Below are 24,521 nucleotides of genomic sequence, written 5' to 3'. Positions count from 1 at the left end.
ATGCTTTTCAGACATTTGGCAGTACGCCTCTTGGCTGGAGTCGGTCTGTTTTTTTTTTTTTTTTTTTTGCTGTTACTGCTGCCGCTGAACTGGAGTTCAATGTTTACTGCTGTCAAAAGGATAGATAGTGAAAGTGACACAGGAAACACTGACAAAGTCTCATACCACAGCTTGTCGTGCCGCACTGTCAACAAGGATATGGTGATGAATGTTTATACAGCCCTGATTCCAATAAAGCTGGGATGCTGTGTAAAACATAAATAAAACAGTGATAACTTGCTAAACCTTTTTGACATATACTCAAATATTACAAAGAAAATAAATTGAATGTTTTACCTCATTAGCTTCATTCATTTTTGTGAACATATGCTTATGGATTTCTGCAACTGGATATTAACTGGTATTTAGTTTGTTGTATGGAGTTAACTGAATAATTCATTATCTTGGAGTTGAACTAGGTGTCTTTGAGAAACACACAGAGCTAGATAATTGAGAGAATATATTTTGTGCATTTGTGGGAGCAAAGTAACTAGTTTAGTGTGGTGGGTTTGTGGCTGCAAACTGCTTATTTTAGTGTGAGGCATAAGCCTACAATACTGCTCATTCTACTCATACTGCAGTTGAATTGTCATTGCAATACTTAATACAATTTATTGATTTAACCTCAGCAACAATTTGGGACAGGAGCAACTAAAGACTGGGAAAGTTGTGGAAAGCTCCAATAACACCTGTGTGAAACATTCCACAGGTAAACAGATTGATTGGTAACAGGTCTCATGAGTGTGTATGAAAGGAGCATCCTGGAAAGGCTCAGTCATTCACAAGCAAGGATGGAGCAAGGTTCACCACTGTGTGAACACATGAATATATAAAAGATATTGCAAAGGTTCCTCACAGACTCAGGAACTTCGTAATCCCATTGTTTGTAAATGATGCCATTTTGTTTTTATTTATTTTTTTACACAGCATCCCAACTTTTTTGGAACTGGGGTTGTAATCAGTTGAATGATTGAAGCCTCTAAATGAGCAGCATTTTATATGATAAAGTAGCATTAGCATTCCTATTTTTCCATGACCAGCACACCTTTAGTCAGATGGCGCAGCAGCAGGTAACTGTGAGGATGAGACTCATTTGGGGCACCCAACAGCAAAATGATAAGTTGTTTAATAAAAGCATCATCAGCTGTGGAAAACTGTATCAGATTGAAAAAGGATGACACGAATGAAGCAGCTACTAATCACTGGCAGGTTGTGTTTTACTGCAGTGGGAGAGCGGCAGGGCAGGGGGGTCTGTTTCCATGCGGACTGGTAGCATACTAGCAACAGGACTGCGTGAAAGTAGACATGATTTTAGGGTAATCCTCTATTAAATCCATCTGCTGATTGTGAACCACTCAGGAAGAAATCATTTGATAAGCAACTATTATTTGAAAGTAACTATGGTAACATGTATGCACCTGTTCTCTGTGTAACTGTAAACACTAATAATCATACACAAAGACAAAACCTGAGATATGTGCACATAACCCCATCTAATCTAACATAATGGAACATAACCCCCATGTGATTCCATAGTGCTGATGATGCAGGTTGACATTTGCCTGAACTGAACAGCTCTTGGTTCAGGTGTGAAAGCACCCTTAGGGAAGCTTCACACCTGTAGTTTGTTTCATTTGGCCCAGATGAAAAAAATGGATACATTGTTGCAATTTCATTCTGGTCCTGTTCACGTTAACACTGATGTTTAACGAACAAACAAAGGAATCGTTTGATACCTTTCACACCAGACGCACCTGTTCATTTTAACTGAACCAGGTTAGGTGTGAAACCACCCAAAGACCAACATTAAAACCAAATAAATAAACACAGTGTGTAGCCAAGGATGTTCATGTCACTCAACTTTGGAACACTTTGTTTATTATGAAGGCTAAAACATCTTGATCTTGATTCATATTGCAGTCATTATTGTGCAGCTGTGGTTTTTTTTTTTATGTAAGTTGGCGCTTTCACTGCCATCATCCACTATAAAACAGGTACCCCAGTGTTTTATCACTGTGTGTGATGCTACAGTTTCACACACTGACTCAAGAAGTAGCCCCCCTTGCTTAGATAAGGAGGAACACATCATCTTTTGCATAATATGCTGTTTACAGTCTTCTCCTGGTGTAAACGCATTCTCTGTTTTTCCAACAGTCTCTGTCAGCAGCATGGGCCAGCATCTAGGAAAGAGGGAGTCACCCACAGACAGCAAGGTAAGAGTCCCCGTTGTAGGTGCTTAAATGTTTTGTTTTGTCCATGTGGAATAATAACATCTCCAAATGTGTGTGTTTGTGTAAGCTTGTTGTCGATTGTGGTCTGAGAATGAAGCACGTGCTGGAGAATTTTCTTTTAACGTTATCAGTGTGAACACTGGCCTCTATCAGCAGGACTTTGGACTCTGTTGTAGACAAGCCGCCAGGCTACTTCAGTCACAGATGTACTACCTTCACTGAGCTTTCAGACTGTTAACCACTTTGCAGAATGCTTGTCTTGAATGTTGTCGGAAAAGTCAGATCTTATGTAACTCAGCACGAAGGTTAGAAACGTTGGATTCTTAACAGGTTGTGTATTTATCTCTAAGGTCTATGCACTGAATGTTTTTTCTCTAATGTTTACAAGCGATTTGATATATTTCTGAGCCGCCTACGTTTTTGTGGTTACAACTGCTTACTCTCTTACCTCCGGCACTTGGAACACAAATTCAGTTTTTTAGGTAATCGCACTGCCACAGGCAAGACTTTATACATACCGCTCAAATGTACTGAGGAGAAGTAATCTATGGATAATACTGTGTCTCATTACTTCACATGGAGTAGAGGAGGGATGCGGAGGAGATGACTTTGCAGATGATGAGTGGATGACTTTTCCTCCAGTTTTTTTAGATTTATAGCTTCCATTATTTTCTTTTAAGAGGCACTTTGCTGGAATAAGGACCATGTGCAATGTGAATTAAAAAAAAAACCTACCAACTCTCTTTTTCTGAGAACATTTATTGTATTCTTTATCTCAATGCTGAAAGATGTTAAGAACAACTCTTGCACTTAAATTAAGTGCCTTTCTTTTGCACAGTAGAGTAAATGAAGAATTTTAATGTGAAAAATCCTGCGCACTGGCACATTTTTGGTTAGTCAGCTTTTTAAAGTACCTGTGCATGGCTGAAAAAAAAAATCAGATGATACTTTGCATACTGTATTTTAAACAAACAATTCTTCTCTTCAACAGTCAGCATCCCACTCTTAATTCAGCCGTGTTGCCAGGGCAATATCCGAAGCGTGATGAGTCTCTGTGGATCTTGTGCGTGGCCCCATGATAACCCCTTGAAACCACAAGCCTCACTGCAACCGCGCTCCACAATAGAACCCATTTGAACTGGAGAGAGTAAATAGATGATTGTGTGCATCAAGCCTGACACAAATCCCTCTCCTGGTACACATCTCATTTAACCATTAGCTTTGACCCTCGATCATTACGACTCAACTTCGGCTTATACCCACAAGTTCAGCTGTCTGGCATCGTTAATTTACCGTTCATATAGCACAAAATCATTATTTCCACAACACAGTTTGTCACCCTGGAAGTCCATCTAGAAGAGATGATTTTTATTTTGTATTGCATTTTATCTATCTGTGAGATGTGTGAAAAGCTTTAGTGCACTTGTGTTGCTGTTGAGTCAGATGTTATGCTTAAAATCTCAGATAGAGAGATGTTGTGCTGGCTGGCTCGTTACATGATTTTGTTCTGTCAGCAAGTGCAGAGCTGTTGGAACAGGAGCAATTATTGCACTTGAAAGAGTCAGGGCAGATCAGTGAGTATGCACTCTAACGTTGAGAAAAATAAACCTGTTTGTATCAGTGCCATGTTATAAGCAGAAAGTAGAATCAGATCATAATAAGCAAGAAGGTCTAGTGACAAATTAAGTACATTTTCATTTCCTTTGATAACAAAGTTGTCAAGCACCTCATACTCAGCTTTGTTAATTGGTTGAACAAGGTGCTCTGCTATGCCACAGGGCTTGTGCTTGACAGAAAAAGTTTGCCTCTAATAGTGCTGTAATTCAACAGAGCAAATATGTTTGACAGATTTTTTGTCCTTCCTACATCTTTCTGCTCCATGAGTGCAGATATTACAAGCCATACACTCTTCCCATACGCTGAGTGTGGAGGAGGATCAGGCTTAAACTGGGAAGGTAATGTCATTTAATGACATCATGTCATTTACCTGAGCGTTGCTCAAGTCCTTTTTCTCACAGCTTTGCAAAATTACAGAAGATGTATAATAAGCGTGGGCCATTATGAGTGATGATGCAATCAGATCTGAAGAGTCGCCAGCTTGTTGTGAGTAGCTCAAACCCCAGACTGTGAGGAAGGAGGTGTAGAAGGAAAGAAAAAAAGAAGAAATGTGGATGATAAAAGCACTCTCCGGTCTAAGCATTTGAGGCTTTCGGCAGCAGCATAAAAGCCTGTGGTCTGCGTGTGGGGTCTGGCTCGTGGTCGCCTGTAATGGGTGGAGTGATCATGTGCGGCGTGCTGGGGAAGAGGGGAGCCCGAAGCAGCAGGGAGGCCAATAGCGTAGCTCACAGATGATTTGTTTCCTTTGCCTGCAAAGCACACTCTTGAGAGATAAGAGCAGGAGCAAGAGAAGTGGATTAATTTGTCAAACGTGAAGGTCCCAGGAGAGGTGTTAGGGCAGCATGCCACACAGAAGCTGAATTGTTTATTTAGCTTTATAATTACGCTGTATATCGCTGTAGGTCTACCATTTGTTTTCCCTTTCTTTTGGCTTGATTATCGTGACATGGTCAATTTAAAGGTCTGGCAAGGCAGCCAGTTGTCATAGTGACAGTCACGCTCGAACAGAGCGTGACAAGAGTAAGGCAGGTTTTGTTTAGATGCTGTTGTCTGAGTCGTGATCCCTCTCCCAATCCCTTATCATTTCAGGAAGGGTGAAATGTACCCATAGCTCCTTTGACAAACCTCAACAGCAGCTCTTACAAAATGTGTCTCTTTCAGCCATCTGAAATGTTCACACCACTGATATTTTAGATCTTTAAACGCCCACTCGGAATTACGGGATAAAAACATTGGCCTCGCTCCTCAATGTATTGTTTTAGTAGGAGAAACAGAGGTGGATAGTTTGCTCTGATGTTCCCATCATCAATGCAAATATATCTTTGCTGGTCCGTGCATATCATAAGATTTTTGAAGAACTAGAACTCCTGGCACACTTCAGATCAGGGCTTATACAGTATATCCCCTTCACAGGGTGGAGCAGAATAACAGAATGACAAAGAAATATCCCTGCTCCTCCTCTATATTACCTTTTTTTCTGCTTGGTGTGTCATCAACGCTGAATTACCGACAGAGGCATAGAGTATAGCATTCTCTGTTCTTACCAGATTTAGTGATCACTGTGTGCAAAGCCTACTAATTTTTCAACAACAATTTTTTGGCTATCTGAGACATCAGCATTGAACATAGGATTGTGGCATAACTCAACTGGAAAAGTGACTCTCTCTTGCTCTTGCTGCATGATTGCTGTTGCTGTGACTCTTTACAGAGTTCTCTCCACCTAAAGGTTTAACCAACAGTTCACACTGATTGTGTTGCAAGTCATTTTGGCAAATGTAATGTAGCAAATCTCTAAAAGTTTGAAAGTTTGCATTGCATTTTGTGAAAAACAGGAAATAACTAACTGAAGGTGAACTAGATAAGATGCAACAAGTAAAGGCGGGGCCTCAAAAAATCAAAGACATCCTGCACGTGGTTGGAGCAGATGGAATTTAAAGTAGGTGTAAAGTGGCTCAGGTTATAACGAGACTTTACTTTTTTATTAAATCCTGTTGAAAAGGGGCTCCAGATTTGACATGCTTAGTAGTTATGTTCCTTGCTGTAAAGAGGCTTTATAAGTAGTTTAACCAAGCACATCTACAGTGCAGCTTCACAATAAGATGTTTCTGCTTTCATTTGCAACTTTTTGCCTGAGTGTGACAAACTCAAACTGAAACTATTGAATCAAAGGCTGAAGTCTCCAGATGAGGGAGCTTGAGGCTCAGCTAGTAGGCCACCAGCCTTCAGAAACTATAAGCTCTGCCTCTGATCCCAATTAGAGCGCTCTATGCAATGTGACCAGCCCAACAAGCTTGTTCCCTCTGTGTGAGATCTGTCCACATCTAAATCACAATGACACTTTCCCACCCTCAGCCTCATCTGTTTTCTGTGGTGTTTTTACAAAGGATACCATTACTGGGATCAGAGTCTAGTCTATGTTAAGCAGAAACATTATATACAGATATTGTTGGTGGAAGAGTTGCATCTTCTGCAAGTGCAGATGACATCAAGTTACACTTCATGCTTTTGGTGATTTGAGTCATTGGAGAAAAAGCTTTGTCCTAATTGTAAATCTTCATTGGGACAGAGCCATAGATCCTCCTTCTGTCACTTGGAGCCCCAAAATCTGAGTTTAAGATAGTGTAACGCTGCTAGATTTCTGAATGTTATCTTGCTACCTAGTTTGGCCTTCATTAGATAAACTCAATCACTTCCTGACAGCTCTAACAGACAAATTTTAAAGACATGTGACTGTCCTTTTGGCATTTGCTGAACATTATTACAGTAAAAAATTGTCATTTTGAAGGTAGAGCTACAGAGACTCCACTGTGTCTAGTGCTTTTTATATCTCAGTGAAAGGTTGAGATGAAGTGTGCATGGTCCATTTGTCTCCCATCTGTGAAGAGAGGATGAAACACTGAAGAGCACAGCTATCACCCAAGCTCAGATAGGAAGAGGGACTTGGATTCCTTTGAAAGTCTCAAATCAGCCAAACCCTGAAAAGTGTTCAAATGGCTGCACTCTGCTTCCCCTCTCACTCCTCAAGCATAAGGACTACTTAGCCACGCTGAACCCCATCCAGTACCCTAGTGCTGAATGGAGATCAGAGGGGTCAGTGGTGCAGGCCGAGTTTGCCAGTCTGAGACACCCATCAAACAAGCAAACATGCTCACAGACATTGGCCTCCATGTCTTTTATGCAGTGTAATTTGGAATAGAAAAGACAGCATAGCAACTTTGGAGACATAAGATTTTTAAATTGCTTTTGTAATTGACTGCCAAGCCCTTCCCTTCTTAGTTATTGTACCTGCACCTGTCAAGCTATGCATTCTTACACAGCACATATACACTGTTAAAGGTGACAGATTTAACACTCACAATCAACAGAAAACTGTTCAATTGGCTGAAGATGGCTGGCTAGCTAAGTAACCTTAATGTTAGCTCTGTGAGTCGATTAAAACATTTGTCCAGATGGCTCATTTCAAAATGAGAATCTAGTCAAATGGGTCAGAAATATGCACCCGGTAGCTACATGTATGATAACATGTTAAAGTACTGAGGCTGAAGCTGCATGTACCAGGCAGGGATGTTTAGAAGCAGCATTGTTGTTGTTAGAGCTTGTTATTCCTAGCATTATTATTAGAAGAGAAATGTAACATCACACTATTATTTTGTTCTAACACAAACCTGTCTGGCCACTTAGCTTGTGTACTTTTTAAAACACTTTTAATGTTACAAGAGAAAAAGGACTTATTGTATTAGGCAAATGCAAAGCTACTTTGCATAATGTTTGCTGGTTGATGGAGAGCAAACTTCAACCCTGAATGCAGCCAAGACCAATTTCCAGACGGTGGGAATTATGGATGTGCATGTCATGAATACAACTTTTTTTCATGTAACTTGTTGTAACTTCATGTAACTTCATGTAACATGTGAGAAGTCCAGAACAGGCCTGTCATGCAAAGCTATGACTGAATAATCGCTAGGCGAGGCGATTAGCAAACTGTCAATTCAAGTCAATAATTGGCATAATCTCAGTCACATCAGTGCATTAGGAGTTTTCACAAAGACAACAGCTGGGGGCTGTTAGAGGACCTGCATTTTGAGATACTTGAGAGGTTTAAGAGCTCATTCACCCATGTATTTGCATGTGGATGGAATCCGGAAATAGTGCAATCTCAGGGAGGCTATAGTGATGGGGGAGAATATGTCCATTTGTGCCACTGTGTTCAGTAATACATAGAAAAACAGCATAATTGACAAGCTAAAAGGTCACCTGGTGAGGGCAGAGAATAGCAGGAGGCTCTCGGGAAAACATGAATAATTGGCAAGCGTCTTCCTAATTGAGCTGCTGTCCTGATCACCTTTACATGCCTTGGGGTCAGGTGATGCCTCGCTATCTCCAGCACCAATGTAAGCGCTGCTCAACAAGAGCTATATTTAATAAGTCACCAGTAACGAGTAGGTGTGAAGTCAAGCTGACAGCTGTTGTCCAAGGAAGGCATTGAGCTGCTACTCTGGTCCACTTAAAAAAAATTACCAACATTTTTTTTTCCTCTTATATTTTCTCCCAACACCCTGTATGTTAATAATGAGGGCCACATACAGTGGATGAGAATAGTGAAATAAGTTTGGTTGCTACAAGCTAAACAGATTTTTTTCATGTTGTATGACACTGCATACATGTTATCCAGAGCTCTGTTTGTGTGTTGGTGCAGCAAACCCTTATACTCCCTGAGGTTATTTCTTCAGCTGTTCTGGTTTGGCATCTTGGTGACTTGGTGTGGCAAAGCGGGAGGAGAGGCACGGTGGTGGTGGTGTCTCTTTCTACAGTCATCTAATATCTGCTCCATCTGCACTCTTTAACTCGAGTGAGAAGCAAATCTAGCCCTCATTTTCTGCTTAATGTAATATGTGTCCGCCAGCAGGGTTAGAAACAGGATGTTTGTGGCAAAGATTTATAATATTTCACTGGTTTCATATATGTCAAAGTACAAATTTTATCATTTTTAAATTTTGCACAGTCCCAAGAGCACTCATCACTTGCAGATTTAGAGTCACCTCGCACTCGCAGCCAAATATATCAGTTTGACCACATCCAGTCACCAGCAGCTCAGCTCCTGGAACATGGATTTGTTGTTTGCATTGCTAATTTTCTGCACTTACAAAAAGTACAAGGCTGAAGAGAGAGAAAAGACAGCTGTGTCTATGCATGTGGGTGTGCCTGGACACAATCCAATAAAGGTTGAACACTGAGTGCTTCAGTGATGGAAAAAATGTTGATGTGCCAGACTGTAAGTAAGCAGTGATAACTAGGCTTTATCACTGCATATTAATTCTAGTGCAATTTGTCTTCTCCCTCTGCCTTGCTTTGTGTGTCTGCCTCTCTTGGACACCGGTATATCAGTCATTTCCATTATGTTAAACATATTTACCTCCTAACAGGGAAAAATTGGACTAAAATAAAAAAAAATATATATATAGGCAAAAATCTTTCACTTTTACCACAACTTGCATACTTAAATCAAAAATTCAGAAAAAGAGATGAACACACATATTCTGAGACATGCTTTAAAGTGATTGGACACAATATTGTAAGTCATGATGAATAATACTTTGGCAGAACAATATGTAGATTTCAGAATCGGGTCGTTTTAACCCTTTGACCATTTGATTTGAACATTTGATAGAAAATTTTCCATTTTTCATCCCTAGTTATATATTCCAAATGTATTAGATTGCTGTTAATTTCACATGTTAATTGCTACTGGTGACATTAAGGATTTTATGAAAACAAAACAAACCTATTTAAAACTGTTGAGTTTTTTTAAGCTATTCTGCTTCATTGGGGGTGTGATTTGATCAGGTTTGATTGACAGTGAACAAACAACCCACCGTGTGTCATCAGAGTTTAATTCAAATGTCGCTAAATCCTGGTTGGTGCACAGAAGTATGCACCTTTTTTTCTAGCAGGGATCAGTGAAAAAAGAACAGAGAAAGATGCAGTAAATCTCTGAAATCAACCAACCAAAACTGGTCTAACTTTGGCAGAACAGTGTGTGTTGTAGAACGCCATCACTCATATTAAGGAAAATAGGTTTTCAGGGCCAAACCTCTGAAGGTCTCTTCAACTTGAGGGCATTTTAAATTGGAAATTTAAATTAAATTGAAAGATTACTGTTTTTTTTATTCTCTGTCTACAGGAGGACACTTCACTTGGGATTCATTATTAAGCCCTTTGAAGATGTAAATTTGTTTCTTTGTAATTGAATTGGAATCCACTATTTAACCTGTTAATAAAATCTGAATCTCTCCATATCAAACTTGCATAATTTGTTTACATAATTGAGCGGACAAAGGAAATTTGCACTTTGTTGGCATTTTCTGAGATTTGCATTGCTAAGTGCTCGCTCACCACACTTGTCCATCTCCCCACAGCTCCCAGGACTGTGTCACAGTTGCACTTATCGATGCGCTCATTCATGCTGAGCAGCGTGCCCACAGCTTTTGAATGCCTGTGTTGATTCCACATGTTGGCATAACCACTCGGAAGTGGAAACCGGGGATATAAGTGCACGTTGTCATCGGGTAGGAGGAGGGAATCAGTAAGAGGATTAATAAAACTTTCAGGATTATCAGATGCAGATGTTTCATTCGCTTGGAACCACTAAATAGAAGCAAGAATCCAACTTTCCTTGTCATGAATAGCTGTAGAAAGAAATGAACATGACATAGGGACTTTAGAGACAGGGGTGATTCATTTGTCTGAACCAGTGACTCAAAATTGCCAGTGCAGGTGGGTATAACAATTCAGCTTGCATAATGTTGAAGTTATGACTTCATGTGCTCAGACAGCCTCAGGGCAGAGCGGACAGGGAGCGGCAGCTGAATCAATACTTGCATATAAGCCTGATAAGACAAGCATATGTGTCATTTAATCTTCCTGTTTCCTGGTGTTAATTTTGTAAGACATCTTTTCTCTAACTTATTTCACATTCAATATTTTATCTTCTCATTATCTGATGAGAAACTCAGGTTGAATGATCCACTGCACAGTCAACGTAATGTGAGATCTTCGCTGTACTAGTTAGCTTAATATAGTTTGTTTTCTTCATTAACCAACCTCAGTTTTTTTGTGGTGAGCCTTAATGTGTCTTTTCAGGTTTGTGGTATTTTTAACAGCTATTTTTATGGCAATGTATTAGCTTTTTGTCCTTAGCATCATTGTAATGACAATGGGCCCAAATATCACCCTGTTTCTCTTTCCTAACCCCTGTTGTTTGTTGTTGTTTGTCAGGTTTTAACTTTGACTTGATTTCTGTAAAATAGGTTGTTTGTTGTTGTTTTTGAAAATTATACCTTCATTTTGAATTTGATGCCAGCAACTCGGTTCAAAAAAGTTTGGACAGTGGCAAAAAAAAGACTAGAAAAGTTGTGAAATGCTAGAGGAAAACACCTGGTGGAACATCTCCCAATGAATTAGATTCACTGGCAACAGCTTAGTAACATGACTGGGTATAAAAAGAGCCTCCCAGAGAGGCTGAGTCTTTCTGCAGTAAAGGTGGAGAGGAGTTCACCACTCTGTGACAGACTGTGCTGGCAAATAGTGCAACAATCTCAGAATAATGTTCTCTGTTTGCAAGGACAAGGCCAAAAACCAATATATGATGGCTGTGATCTTTGGGCCCTCAGATTGCACTGCATGGAAAACAGACACAATTCTGTAGTGGACATCACTGCATGGGCTCAGGAACACTACCAAAAATCATTGTCTGTGAACACAGTTCATCACTGCAGCCACAAATGCAAGTTGAAGCTCTATCATGCGAAGAGGGAACTGTATATAAGCCAGATCCAGAAACGCCACCACCTTCTCTGGTCGTGAAGTTATTTAAACAGACTAGGTGAAGTGGAGAGTCAAAATTTGCAATTATTTTTGGAAATCATGGACGCCGTGTCCTCTGGGTTAAAGGGGAGACGGATCATCCGGCTTGTTATCAGCACACAGTATAAAGGCTACCTTCTGTGATGGTATGGGCGTACATTAGTTCACATGGCAATGCACATTTGTGAATGCTTAATGCTGAACAATACAGCTGCCATGTAGACAACGTCTATTTCAGGGAAGGCCTTTCTTATTTCAGCAAGACAATGCCAGACCACATTCTGCACATACTACATCAGCATAGCTCTGTAGTGAAAGAGCCCAGGTACAAAACTGCCTGCAGTCCTGACTTGTTACATTTTAAATGAGGATATCATTTTCAAAAACCATGGAATTTCCCTGTTTCAGCATTTAATTTTATTGTCTTTGTGCTATTTTCCATTAAATATGGGGTTTTGGTGTTTTGCAAATGATCACATTCTGTTTCTATTTACATTTTACACAGTTTCCCAACTTTTTTGGAAACAGGGTTGTCGTTAAGTGCTTATTTGACTACATCTTTTTTCATCAACAATATTGCATGTTGGTATAGTCACAGTTAGTGTTTAATGACTTCAGTGCCGTCTTGTCATTGTCTCATCTTAGTCATGGGAAAATAACATATTTTGTCATGGTTTTCATGAATGATTTTAACACTAGTCTTTCCTCAATATTAGCTTTCCCTCAGTAGGAGCTGTCACTGCAGCTGACTAGAAGCTAAGCAAAGGTTGAGCTGTCAGTCTTCAGCCACAGCACCATGCAGGCTGAATCTAAAGCACATACATCAACATGATTCTTGGTGTTTACACATTTCCAACTAATGGGTGTGATCACAGATGTGATCATGATGCAAAACTTTTTCACTAAATGACATAATTTGTATCAGGATCCGTATCAGATCAGTCCCTGAAGGACAGAGTCACAGCTCCTTTTCGAGCTGACACGAGGGACGAGTTAGTCCCAGTACCAACAACAGCAATCGTCGGCTTTGAATTTACCATTTGCTGCTTTTTGATCACTTCGTTCTTCATTTTGACACATTGCTATCCCTTTAGACGTAGTAAACATGCCAATTTCTGGTAAATGCATAAATAATCTTCTAAGGCACTTTTTCTTTTAGAAACAAATCTGAATAACTGTTACACAACACAGATTGTCTACAGATATCCCCCAAATATCTGTGATGGCAATTTTTTGTTTGTTTGTTTTGTTTATATTTTAGTGTGAATGCTGAAATAATTTAGACAAGTCATGTTTGTGTTGAAGATGTAGCCTTAAAGTAAATTAAAACATAAAAAACAAATAAGGATATACTTATAATTATAATAGAATTTTGCACATTATTCCCAGATAAATAGATAATAAAATAAAACAAGTGCTCTAACCTGCTTGCTTTACAGACTAAATCCTCTCTCAAATCCACATGAATGCACCTGATGAAACACACTGATTGTAGAATTGGCATCGAAATGGGCAAATCTCATGTATGCAATTCAAAAATTTCAGCTCTTGAATGTTAAATGAGTGGGCGTGAGTATAATTCTGCTGTAATTATAAAGCCCAAAGGCCTAAGTATGTGTAGCTTCTCTCTGTCGTTCTCACTCTTTGTTTGCCTCTGTCTTTGCTCTGTTGCCATGGCACCTCAGCGCCTCACCTCTTCAATCTGTTTTTGTGATCCTATTAAAGGCTTCGTCACCTGAACCCAAAGCAGCGCAGACGACAGCAGCAGAACCTGAATCACAAGATGAAGTCTTTGGTAAGAGACGAACCACATTTTAAATTTGAATTCACACATGCACTCTTGAAATAATGATAAAAGATAGTCAGCAATGCAGATCGTTAGGCAATTCCACCATTATTTAGCAGACTAAAGAACGGGTGTCACTCTCAGAAACTCAAACAGCATCAAAATAATCTCTTCTACTGCCAGTGTAATATTTCCTCTGTTATCAGCATGCACATTTCTCCTATGAAACCCTGTGTGGCTGGTAGGACTTAAATGTCCACCTGCTAATCAGCGAATGTTTGCTCAGTGCAGAAGAGAATTGGTACACAAAGGATATAAACATGCAGCCACACAAATGTGTGAAATCTGGTTTATAAAGTTACTTTTTTAACTGGACATATTATTACTGTTAAGATGTGGGAGTTTTCTCTGAACAAATAAGTTTGTCATTGAATGAAATGAGGTTTGTGCTGAGGACTCATAAAGCACTGAACCAAGAAATACAATGAACCTGGTATGACAGCTTTAAACCCACACTGGCACAGTGACTCCTGTCTTGACTCAAAATCTGTTTTTTTCCCACGACGAAAAACTTGTGCTGAAGCTCTGTGACATTTGTTTGGATCAAGCAGTCTGGCTGCTGAAAAGTTAGCAGTTACCAGTGATGAATGAGACACACGTTTCTTCTCTCATGGTTTTACTCTTTGAGAAGTTTTTCCTCACACACGTTCAGTGTGTAACGTGTAACGACCGGTTAAAAAGAGCCTTTGTAATACTGCAGCTCAGCAGATGAGGGCAGAGTTTGGTTCACCCCAAAGAGGGCATCTGCTTTTTGGCACTAAGCTGATGATTTCAATGCTAGGAAAATTTACTGAAGCCTTTTTAATTCTAAACAAAGGCAAATGAGATTGGATTATCTGCCTGGATATATACTATAACACACTGCATGCATAATAGATTAAGCCATACAAAATAATGCATCAGAAAACCTCAATCAAGACTTAACTTCAATTACAAGTTTACAAGACCCTTCCAATGAAATCAGCACCCCCACTATCTTTGGTTTGTAATCTTGAATGAAACCATTAGTGTCTTCCTGCTTGCATTTTGATGGTTAGAGTGAAGCAAATTATCTTTTCCCTCAGATAAAGTGCAAGCTGTGGCTGATCCAGAGCCAAACATCACTGCCTTCCAGTGTGTTGGCTCCTTGTGGCTGGCTGTTGAGACTTTTTCGATTGCCAAAAACGTAGGCACATAAAGTAATGAGCAGAGGTGTATGTTTGGGAGAGGTAAAGTTAGTTTATTCTGCAAGAGCCTGAAACCCTCAACACATTGACCACATTTGTGTAGGAGGAGCACAAGAGACAGGGGATGGAAGACAAGTGAAGCCTGTTTTCTGCCCTCTGTGTCAGTCTCGATTGTTTTCAGGGTGAGCTGAGGTGAAATGCAAGAGAAGGGAAGGATTTGGCCATGTGTACAGACTAAAGTAACCACAGCACAAAAGATGCTAATTGGCTTGGAACTGCTTTTTTGAGTGTATTTAAGGCCATTTAGAGCTATGAGTGGACATTTATGTGCTATTATCAAAAAAATATAACAGGTCTTTCATATGTTTATTATTTCATATATTCAGATTTCAGATTTAAAAATAATTGATTAGCTATTTTATTGTTATGGCTATATATCCATTCTGGTGACATTTTGTTGTTCCTACAGTGTCAGTCTGGTACCCATTGAAGTGAACCCCAGATCTTTGCTTTCCTTTGCAGCTTTAGTGGACTTAGTAATTAAGCCTTAATGTTTAATTTTATAATTAATTTAGTTTTACATAAATGAGACAGTTATATGAGTTGCACAGATGTGCACAGATGTTAAGACAGCAAAGCTTTTTTTTCCCCAAACCTTTTGTGTTCTTCTAATTTTACTAATTGCCAGGTGTGCCAGTATGAAACAGAGATGGATAGTTTGCTATTTGGAGTTCACTGAATAATTCATTATCTTGGAGTTAAACCAGGTGTCTTTGAAAAACACACAGAGCTACATAACTCAGAGAATATATTTGGTGCATTTGTGGGGACAGAGTAACTAGTTTAGTGTGGCCGCAAACTGTTCTGCTTATTTTTGTGTGAGGCATAAGACTGCAATGCTGCTAATTTTATTCATACTGCAGTTGAATTGTCGTAGTAATGCTAATTTTACAGAGTAAAATATTTATTGATTTAACCTCATCAACTTCATTAATTTTTGGAAATATTATTCTGAATTTCAAACAAGTTGGGACAGGGGCAACAACAGACTGGGAAAGCTGTTGAATGCTCTAAAAACACCTGTTTGGAACATTCCACAGGTAAACAGGTTCATTGGTAACAGGTGATAGTATCATGATTGCAAGGATGGAGCAAGGTTCTTTTGAAAAACTGTGTGGGCAAATAATCCAACAGTTGAAGAAGAACATCATATATGTTATCATCATATCATATCATATCATATCATCATAAAATTCAGAGAATCTGGTGGATCCCTCTGCATGTAAGGGGCTAGGCTGAAAACCAACTTTAAATGCCCATGACCTTAACATATATCAGCAACATCCAGCAATGCCAGCGTCTTCTCTAGGCCTGAGCTCATCTGAGATGGACTGATGCAAAGTGGAAAAGGGTGCTGTGTTCTGACAAGTCCACATTTCATTTTTTTTTTTTGGAAATCACGGACATGTCCTCTGGGCTAGGGAGGAAAAGGACCATCCAGGCTGTTACCGGCACAAATTTAAAAAGACAGCATCTGTGATGAAACACAGGTGTGTTAGTGCCGATGGCAGGGGTCAATCTGTGAAGGCTCCATTAATGCTGAAAGGTACAGGCAGGGGCAACACATGCTGCCACCCAGACAGGGACGTGCCTGCTTATTCCAGCAAGATAATGCTAAGCCACATTCTGCATGTGTTACAACAGCATGGCTTTATAAGAGCTCAGGTACGAGACTGGCCTGTCTGCAGTCCAGACCTGTCTCTCATCGAAAATGTCTCACTCATCAAGCACAAAATATGACAACGGAGAGCCCGGACTGTTGAGCAACTGAAGTCAAATATCAAGCAAGAATGGGAAAGAATTTCACTCTCCACACAGTTAGTGTCCTTAGTTCCCAAGCATTCTTCGTTTTTAAAAGCAAAGGTGATGTAACGCAGTGGTAAACATGCCCTTGTTTGTCATTCTTTGAGAATTTCTGGACTGTGTTTAGGAACAATATTACTGACTGTGTTATTCAGTGACTGGGGAAGAGGGCTCGCAATGGATGGATGCACCAACAAACTGATTTTCAAAGAAAGGTCAATATTGACCTGTGTGTGTGTGTGTGTGTGTGTGTGTGTGTGTGTGTGTGTGTGTGTGTGTGTGTGTCCATGATCAAATTTGTATGTGTCCATATTGATGTCATGTCATGGCAGCTTGTTTGAGTATGAGATCATGCCTAATTATGCAAAGGGAAACTAACCGTATAGCCATCCCTGTGACTCTCTGCTGTTCTCACTGATTTTTTTTTTTATAAACTATCAGCTGGAAACTTATACCTCGCAGAGGCTTCGTTCGATTGATCTGTTCAGCACTCATTACACTGCCTCTCCTGTAGCTAATTAATGTCCCATGTGCTTAACACTTGTCATTGATCAGCGTGGAGCAGACTCAGAGGATCCACCACTGACACAAGTGATACTTCAAAGAAGCCACCCACACAGTACACAGTTTCATTACTTTTAGCCATCAGGGATGGTATAATTGGCAGGCGTGACATGAAATCATGTAACGCACAGTAGGTTACTGTTCTAGTAACCAGGCTTACTTGCTGCTTCAGTGATTTAATGGTTTCACGTTTGATTCACCCAAGATGAAATGCCATTACTTTCCTCCACTGGTCTCTTGGTCGATAGACTGCTTCCTCACACACAAGCATCTGGCTGCTCATGATGAGAGCACAAGTTGATTAGGATGCAGGTGTAAGTGGCGATCTCTTTTAAAATGGGACTAAAACGTGATCTGACTGCTGTGACTGCCATGCTCACTCAGATTTTTCACAGAGTTTGCCTCAAAGTGAAAATTACTGAGCTGAACTCACAACATGAAGAGAAATATTATCTTGATTTCACATTGATTAATCTGGTAAATGATGACAGTGCACGAGAAGGTTCCTAAAAGCTTAGAAGCTGAACTTAAAGAGCACTTTGTCTTAATTAAGGGTTGTTGGAAGGGTAAAAATGAAAATCAAAGCTCCGTCCTAGTGTGTATTTTGTCTGATCACTACAGTGTAGATCCCACTTTGATGCTTAATGTTTAACTGGTTCTTTGTTCGGCCAACACTGCTTTCTGATGTAAAAATCCCATTTTCTTATCAGTTTCTAACTCTTACTGAGGGGACGTGGCTGTTAGGATACATTTAAAACCTTCCTCTTACCTGTGCATCGAGGCTGAACTAATTTAGCCCCATTAGGTTCATTCAGGGTGCGGGCAAAAGAAAATAAAAGGAATTTCCACCAAATTGGCATGGTGTGAGTGGTTTATGACGGGCAGGTTAGCTGTGCTTTATCGGAGCCCGTTTTGGCGTAGTTGTCATCAGCAGGCGTCATGACTCATCCCGGCCTGTCCAGCGTCTGGGGATGTCTCCATGCAGCACTTCCTGTTTGCACTGCTTTTCCACAGAAGGGCAAACACCACCATCAGCTGTGCGGCTGTTAAAAGCCCATTATGGCTCCATTACCTGGCCCAGTCTGCAGCAGGCCCCCGCTCAGCAAAACAGGCCTCCTCTATCTGCCTGTCTGCCCGTTCCGTCCTGACTCTGTCTGGGTCACTGTTTCTTCATCATCACAGGGTGAACCGAGGGGAAATGAACAGCAGTTGTAGAAAGACACTCAGGAGAGCCAGAAAAAAGTGGGATGAACTTGCCTGACCAGCCATTTTAGAGGCAAGGTAGCGTAAAGGGCCGTACAGGTAGAATTGTATGTGTTAGCCCATTACTGTCAGAACAATAGAGCAAAAAGATGATGGGCTAGACAGTTCTGTCATATGGTTTGCTAACTCTATAACGACCAGTCACTCAGAGAGGAAAAACAAAATCATGTGGGTTAAATAGACCACAAATGTCTCTGGGACTCTGGGTTAGTGATGGTCTTTCAGAACAGCTCCGCACAACCCGAACTTACTAGATGCCTTTTTGGAATCAAGTAAAAAATGCATATCACCTAGCCATGAGTCAGTTATTGCTTAAAGAAACTTCAAATGCCAGAGGATGCTTTAGAAAATGGTTGGCAGGAATGTGAAGCCTTTGCGAAATGTGGCTAATGGGTTAAAACTTGCAAACACTTTCAAAGACACTCAGCATCTGAAAGTTTTAAGGCTGTCAGGTTTGTACAAAGAGGAAAAAGAATGCAAGTGTAAAGAGGGTCCTCTCTGGAGCACGTGGCTTGAAAGATTTTCCTTATAACAAGTTTGTTCTTGTGCTTCAGTCTCGTCCTACACCCACACTCATCAAGAGGACTTTGATGACACGAATCAGTGTGGGTTACAGAAGCTCTTACATTGTAGGTCAGTGTGTTCTCATGCAAAACAGCTGGTTGCACAGAAAACAAAAGGTTTTCAAAGGCAGAATACTGGGAACTAGAGATGCTGTGCCGAATTGGAACATGGCATCCAACATGGTAGCAAAGTAGAAATGCATTTCTTAATATTTCTCGAATTACTTTAAGAATCACAGCACACAGATACCAATGCCTTTTTCCTGTTTTTGTTAAGCTTTGCATGACAAAATCCTCCCACTATCAAGCATGAATTCACGACGAAGGAGAGAGAAAAGAGCTAGAGACCAGATAAAGTCTCAGTTGGCAGTGACCACTCCTGAGTGAGCCCCGCGGGTGTCTTCTTTACCCTCATATCACACTACCTGAGCAGAGACCACACACTGTCTGTGAAGAGCTAATTCTGTTTCCCTCTGAAGACTTTGGGAAAGTCTGTGTGACAAGGCTGCAGGGAAAGTTGATTCAGTAATACTCCCCGGCTTTAACAGCGGCTTGGTGCTCCACCCAGGAATTGATGAATGCAGTAAGAACTACATGGAATTAATTATTAATGGGATTGTTTTTTTATTTGACACAAATAAAAAATATCATACATACACACAGTGGAATCATACACACTGTATGGATCAGTTTTACATGTTCTTAATGACAGAAGAGTACAATGTCTTTACTGTGACCGAGTTTTTTAATGGCACCTTTTAGAAATTAAGACAATAATTGATCCAAACCAGATGAAAGGCACAATACTGTTTCATAAGATATTTTATACTCTTTGAACATTTTAACACCATAGTTTATCAATACCACAAACCCTTCCAACTTTTACAGTCTTAGTTTCTTCTCTATTCAGATCTCTGGAAAAAAAATCATTACCATCATGGAAAGAATTCCCTTTGTTCTCTCATTGCATTCATATACTTCAAGATCTTTGTTCTAGCTGGACAAGATCCCAATCATCAAAGTAGTACTTCAGAGAAGCCAGTATTGTTATGCAATGTATACCGTATGGTGTTGCAGTTAAACTCTCTATGAGCTTATACAGAAAGTTTCTTAAACCATTTCGACTTCATTAGATATAATTTACAGTGTGTATAAACCATATAAACCCAGTCTATGTTCGGCAGTGCCTCAGGATGAAGGCTCAGTTGTAGTCAGCGACAATGAAAACGTGAACCTGAAACCAAACTGGACTAAAGAGAATAAATATATAAAAATCAGCTGAATCCAGTAAAAAATAGTAACTAACTGATTTGGCAGTCTGTGGTACACTAATGACAAATGCATTTTAATAGTAGAGATCCCAGAGTTCCCTTTAAAATCACACATCAGTTATTGGAGTCTATAGAAAGTCAAGAGAGGGAGAGCAATAGGAGCAACTCATGTGTCTGTTTACAGCTCACCCAACCAAACCATTGATGAAGGCTAAAGGAAGACAGCCACAAATAATAATACGGCTCTTCTGATTGAATGTTGTCCTCTGCGGTAAATGAAATACACACATGCTTCAGCTTTTCTCCTCCACATCTCTTCCAGTGCTCTCCATGCACGCATCATTTCCTGTGAAACCTAATTTGAATCCTGCACAGGAAAGGCGGACTCTGCCTGCAACAATGGAAAGCTACAGAATGCAAATACATTGAGTGGCTATTGCTGATAAATACCTTTCATAAATAGTGTTGAAATTGACTTTAAATAATTGAGTCTCTTAGATTGATTTGATTGATTGTAAAATGAATGACCTAAATTTGACAGTTTTATCAGAGTGAACATTTTCTGCACACAGCTGCACTCCACAACCCCCTGAAAGTGCAAACAGCAAATATATTCTTCCTGTATCAAAAGAGGCTCAGCATTTTAAAACACAACAGCATTTGATGGAAAAACTGAAAAGGCCAACAGCTGACAAAGCCATGACCACAACATAAGAGACTGTCCTCTAAAGATCACTTTTCTTCTCTGATTCATTCCTTCTCAAGGTAGCACTCGAGCTCTTGTCAAGGGAAATTGAATGATATTGGTGTGAGCCAGTTATCACTTATTTCATACGCTATGTGCTTCCCCTCTAATTGCTTTAGGGACCTACTGGCCACTCTTGAAATCTTAAGGGTGGCTTCAGATTGCATTGATTTGGTCCAGGGTTGGTGGGGTTAGCCAGAGTGCTCTGCTTTACCGCTGGCCGAGGAGGGAGCAGGGGGAGGATCCAGACTCACGGCTCGCTCGTTGCTAACGCTGTAGAGAAGCTTGAAAGCGTAGATCATCTCGTAATGAAAAGAATCAGAATATGCTCTCTGGAACTCAGGCTTTTCCCTTTGAAGTCTTGTGAATATTTAGTATCTGGTTTAGCTTCTGAGGTTGTAGAGCTGGATGATGGGGATGCAGCATTGTGTGTGATGTACATGGCAGGGTTTTGTATTTACTGACATGCCCTTCATCTGGCCCCTCTACTTTCTTCGGCAATGATTGTATTTTCTTCCTTTTTTCCACAGTCTTTGTTGTTTGCTGTATACACTGAATGCAATATTTTTTTTCAGCAGAAAAAAGAACAGGAGTAAACAATTACTTATCATTTGATGTTGTGGACTTTGCTTGCATCAGCCACACATATTCTATGGCTCCAGACGAATAGACCCATAAATTAGCTAGTTGTCTTTGTACAGAAATTGGCTGAAACATATTTTAACAGGTCTGTTATACCTTCATAAAACCAAATTAATTAGCATCTTATAGCACTGGCTTGTAGCTCATTCACACTCTTCACAATTAAAATTTAAAAGGCTGCAGATTCTCCACAACAGGGAGCTCTACAGGCAAAGCAGGATTGTTTGTACAACACATTTCATATAGAAAGGCAAGGCAAAGTGCTTTATGGTATGTCTTAAAATATGAAAATGGAAATTAAGCATAAAACAGTAAAATACAAATTAAAAGTGTTTAGTCAAAGGCGATGGAGAACATGAACGTTTTTAACCTTCATTTGAAGGTAGTTCAGGTCAAGTTTTACTTCATCTGAAAGTTTGGAAGCCTGCTGTTCTTCCCTGTCATACCAGTTCTACCCTGCCAGACTGCAACGCTCACAGTGCAGGGAATGAAGGCAAAGTCACTGCAGCAGCAGTTTCGACCCGTTGATGTACATGGGTGGTTGACGTAACACAGCCTTTTTGTGGTTCTGTGTCTCAAGCACAAATAAATGAGAATTCAACTTGTCAGACGTTATTTTTGTATTGTTCAGAACATGCTGCATTATGTGAATGCAGTATGTATGCAGTTCATCACTCACCTTTTCACAATTTTCAACCAAACATACAGTGTGACTCTCCCAGGCATGTTTCACAAAGTTTTAATTTGAATTAATTAGACTAAGAAAAAAGAAATGCGGTAAAGTAGAGAAGTAGTAGAGCATGAGGTCCAGACATGATACTTCGAGTTGTCTCTCAATAAATCAAATGTTTTTGGTGATCCCGCTGCAGTACCCTTTCCCAGTGTCTTCTAGTGTGACGCTCTTTCCATAAAAATGCCAAAGATAAAAGACTTTTTTTATCAATATTACATTTAAATCTGTGTTTTCATGTTGCAGACAAAGCCCAATGTTGTGTTAAATGCATAAAACCTCACATGGTGTAACACTACACTACTGCAAGTGTAGAAAGAATGCAGAGACACAGGGAGAGAATAAATCCCTAAATTCCTTCCAATTCTGCTTTGAGAAACATTGTTCTAAATCTGTTGGACAGTTTTCTGCATGGTTTTTCACAAATTGCCAAACCTTGTATCGAAGTCTTTTGTTGCCCCTGTCCCAACTTGATGAGGTCAAACACTACATATATTATTATCAATATAATATATCAATTGTTATATGTGGTAAATGTTTATACATGTTGATGCATTGGCATATTGTGGTGGGGCGTGGTTCATCCTGTGGTGTGTCACCATATCAATTGGTGCAACATTCAAAATTGTTACAATAGAAAGGCTTCGTTAGTGGTGAATTAGAAAAATCTCAGTGAAACAAATGGAAAATAGTATCAGCAAGAGTTAAAGCTTGAGGATGGATGTCTTACTTTGTACGATTATTAAGAAAAGCAATTTAAAATGTAATGAATTTGCAGGGAAATGCTCGATCTCAGGATAGTCATGATAAAGAGTTGTGATAAAGTGGGTTAAGAAAAGAAAAATAACCCATTTTCATTTATACAATAACTAAAATTATGAATTATATGTGATACCCTATGACAATTGTAGGCACTAATATGACTAATTCCAAACTCTAAAAGACCACATATATTTTTGGAACTCCAAGAGTCAGTACAGCACAACTCAATAATTTTCAAGCCTAATATTTGAAGTAAAAAACAAAACAAAAAAAACTTTTTGTCTTTGATATGCATTTGGTTATGTGTGTCCATGAGTTTATTTGTTGTTTATTTTATTTGTCCACAGCTAATCTCACATTTGAATGAACCAATCAGCCAGTACTGTTGTGCACATTTATGACTGTATGCTCAAGGACCTCTCGCAGTTGCGCAGCAGTTGAAAAAAAACTATTCTAATGACTGCTCTGTTTGTAAGTACATCGCCATTGACAGCTGAATCGTCACTCCTCTTAAGCAGCTGGTAGGGGTAGCAAGTGATTAGAAAAATCAGCTTATCTAGTCTGTTGTGATGTTTGATCTCGTCTTGAGCTGGAGCATCTGCAGATTAAGTCTATCATATGTCTAAAGTTAGGCTTGAAATCCCCTTCTTTGTTATCTTTGCCGCCAACTTGACGTCAAGTCTGGCAGAGATCTACACTGTACTGTAGTGCCCTCTTCTACTTCCACCTTAAGTGATTGGCATTAGTTTAAAAAAATGAAATATTTCATTTTAAATAAAGAGGCTTTTATACTAACAGTCATGTCGACTGTTAGAATCAAGCAGGAAAATATTACTCACTGTGCATCCATTCTACTTCCTGCCACCCTGCATTTGCCTTTCACCACCTCTCAAAATCCATTGGTCATTTTAGCAGCTACACTGAAATGTGTACTGTATACTGTCACTGAAACTGTCAGCACTGCTGACTATGCATGCAACACAGTATTGAGAGTATACATGAGTTTGTACGCCTGCTGTGCATGTATCAGTCGTACACATAAAAGTGCAGTGGCTCAGTCATTTGTCTCTGTGGCGGAGGCTGACACTAGCTGGTACGGGCCCTGGCACTGCCAACATGAAGCACCTCCTCTCCTTCCCCCTCAAAAGCTCTGATTGTTAAAGGGCATCATCCATCACTGGACCAGTGTTCTTCGGTTTGACACCATTGTTCAGATTCTCCCTTTCTGTCCCCTCTCACCTCGCTTTCTCGCCTCTGATCTTTTTCACTTTCTTTCAGGTTTTTTTCTTCATCTCTCCAGTGGATGAATTCATCTCAGGAGCTTCAGTGTGTGCCGCTTGCAAACGTTTTTAATGC

At 39.9% G+C, this 24,521-nt stretch overlaps 1 protein-coding gene across 1 annotated transcript in view; it reads left to right on the top strand.

The window, feature by feature from the left end:
- mbpb (myelin basic protein b) overlaps window positions 1-24,521 on the top strand; it is a 46,966-nt gene that overhangs the window by 10,697 nt on the left and 11,748 nt on the right. The window contains exons 2-3 of the mRNA XM_041942705.1: window positions 2,194-2,252; window positions 13,476-13,545. Of these exons, the coding sequence (XP_041798639.1) occupies window positions 2,208-2,252; window positions 13,476-13,545 (115 nt within the window). The 5' untranslated portion in view covers window positions 2,194-2,207. The remainder of the gene's footprint in view (window positions 1-2,193; window positions 2,253-13,475; window positions 13,546-24,521) is intronic.

The sequence above is a fragment of the Chelmon rostratus genome, chromosome 8 (assembly GCF_017976325.1).
Source record: "Chelmon rostratus isolate fCheRos1 chromosome 8, fCheRos1.pri, whole genome shotgun sequence".
NCBI classification, from domain to species: Eukaryota; Metazoa; Chordata; class Actinopteri; order Chaetodontiformes; family Chaetodontidae; genus Chelmon; species Chelmon rostratus.
This window is presented reverse-complemented; position numbering and strand designations above follow the sequence as displayed.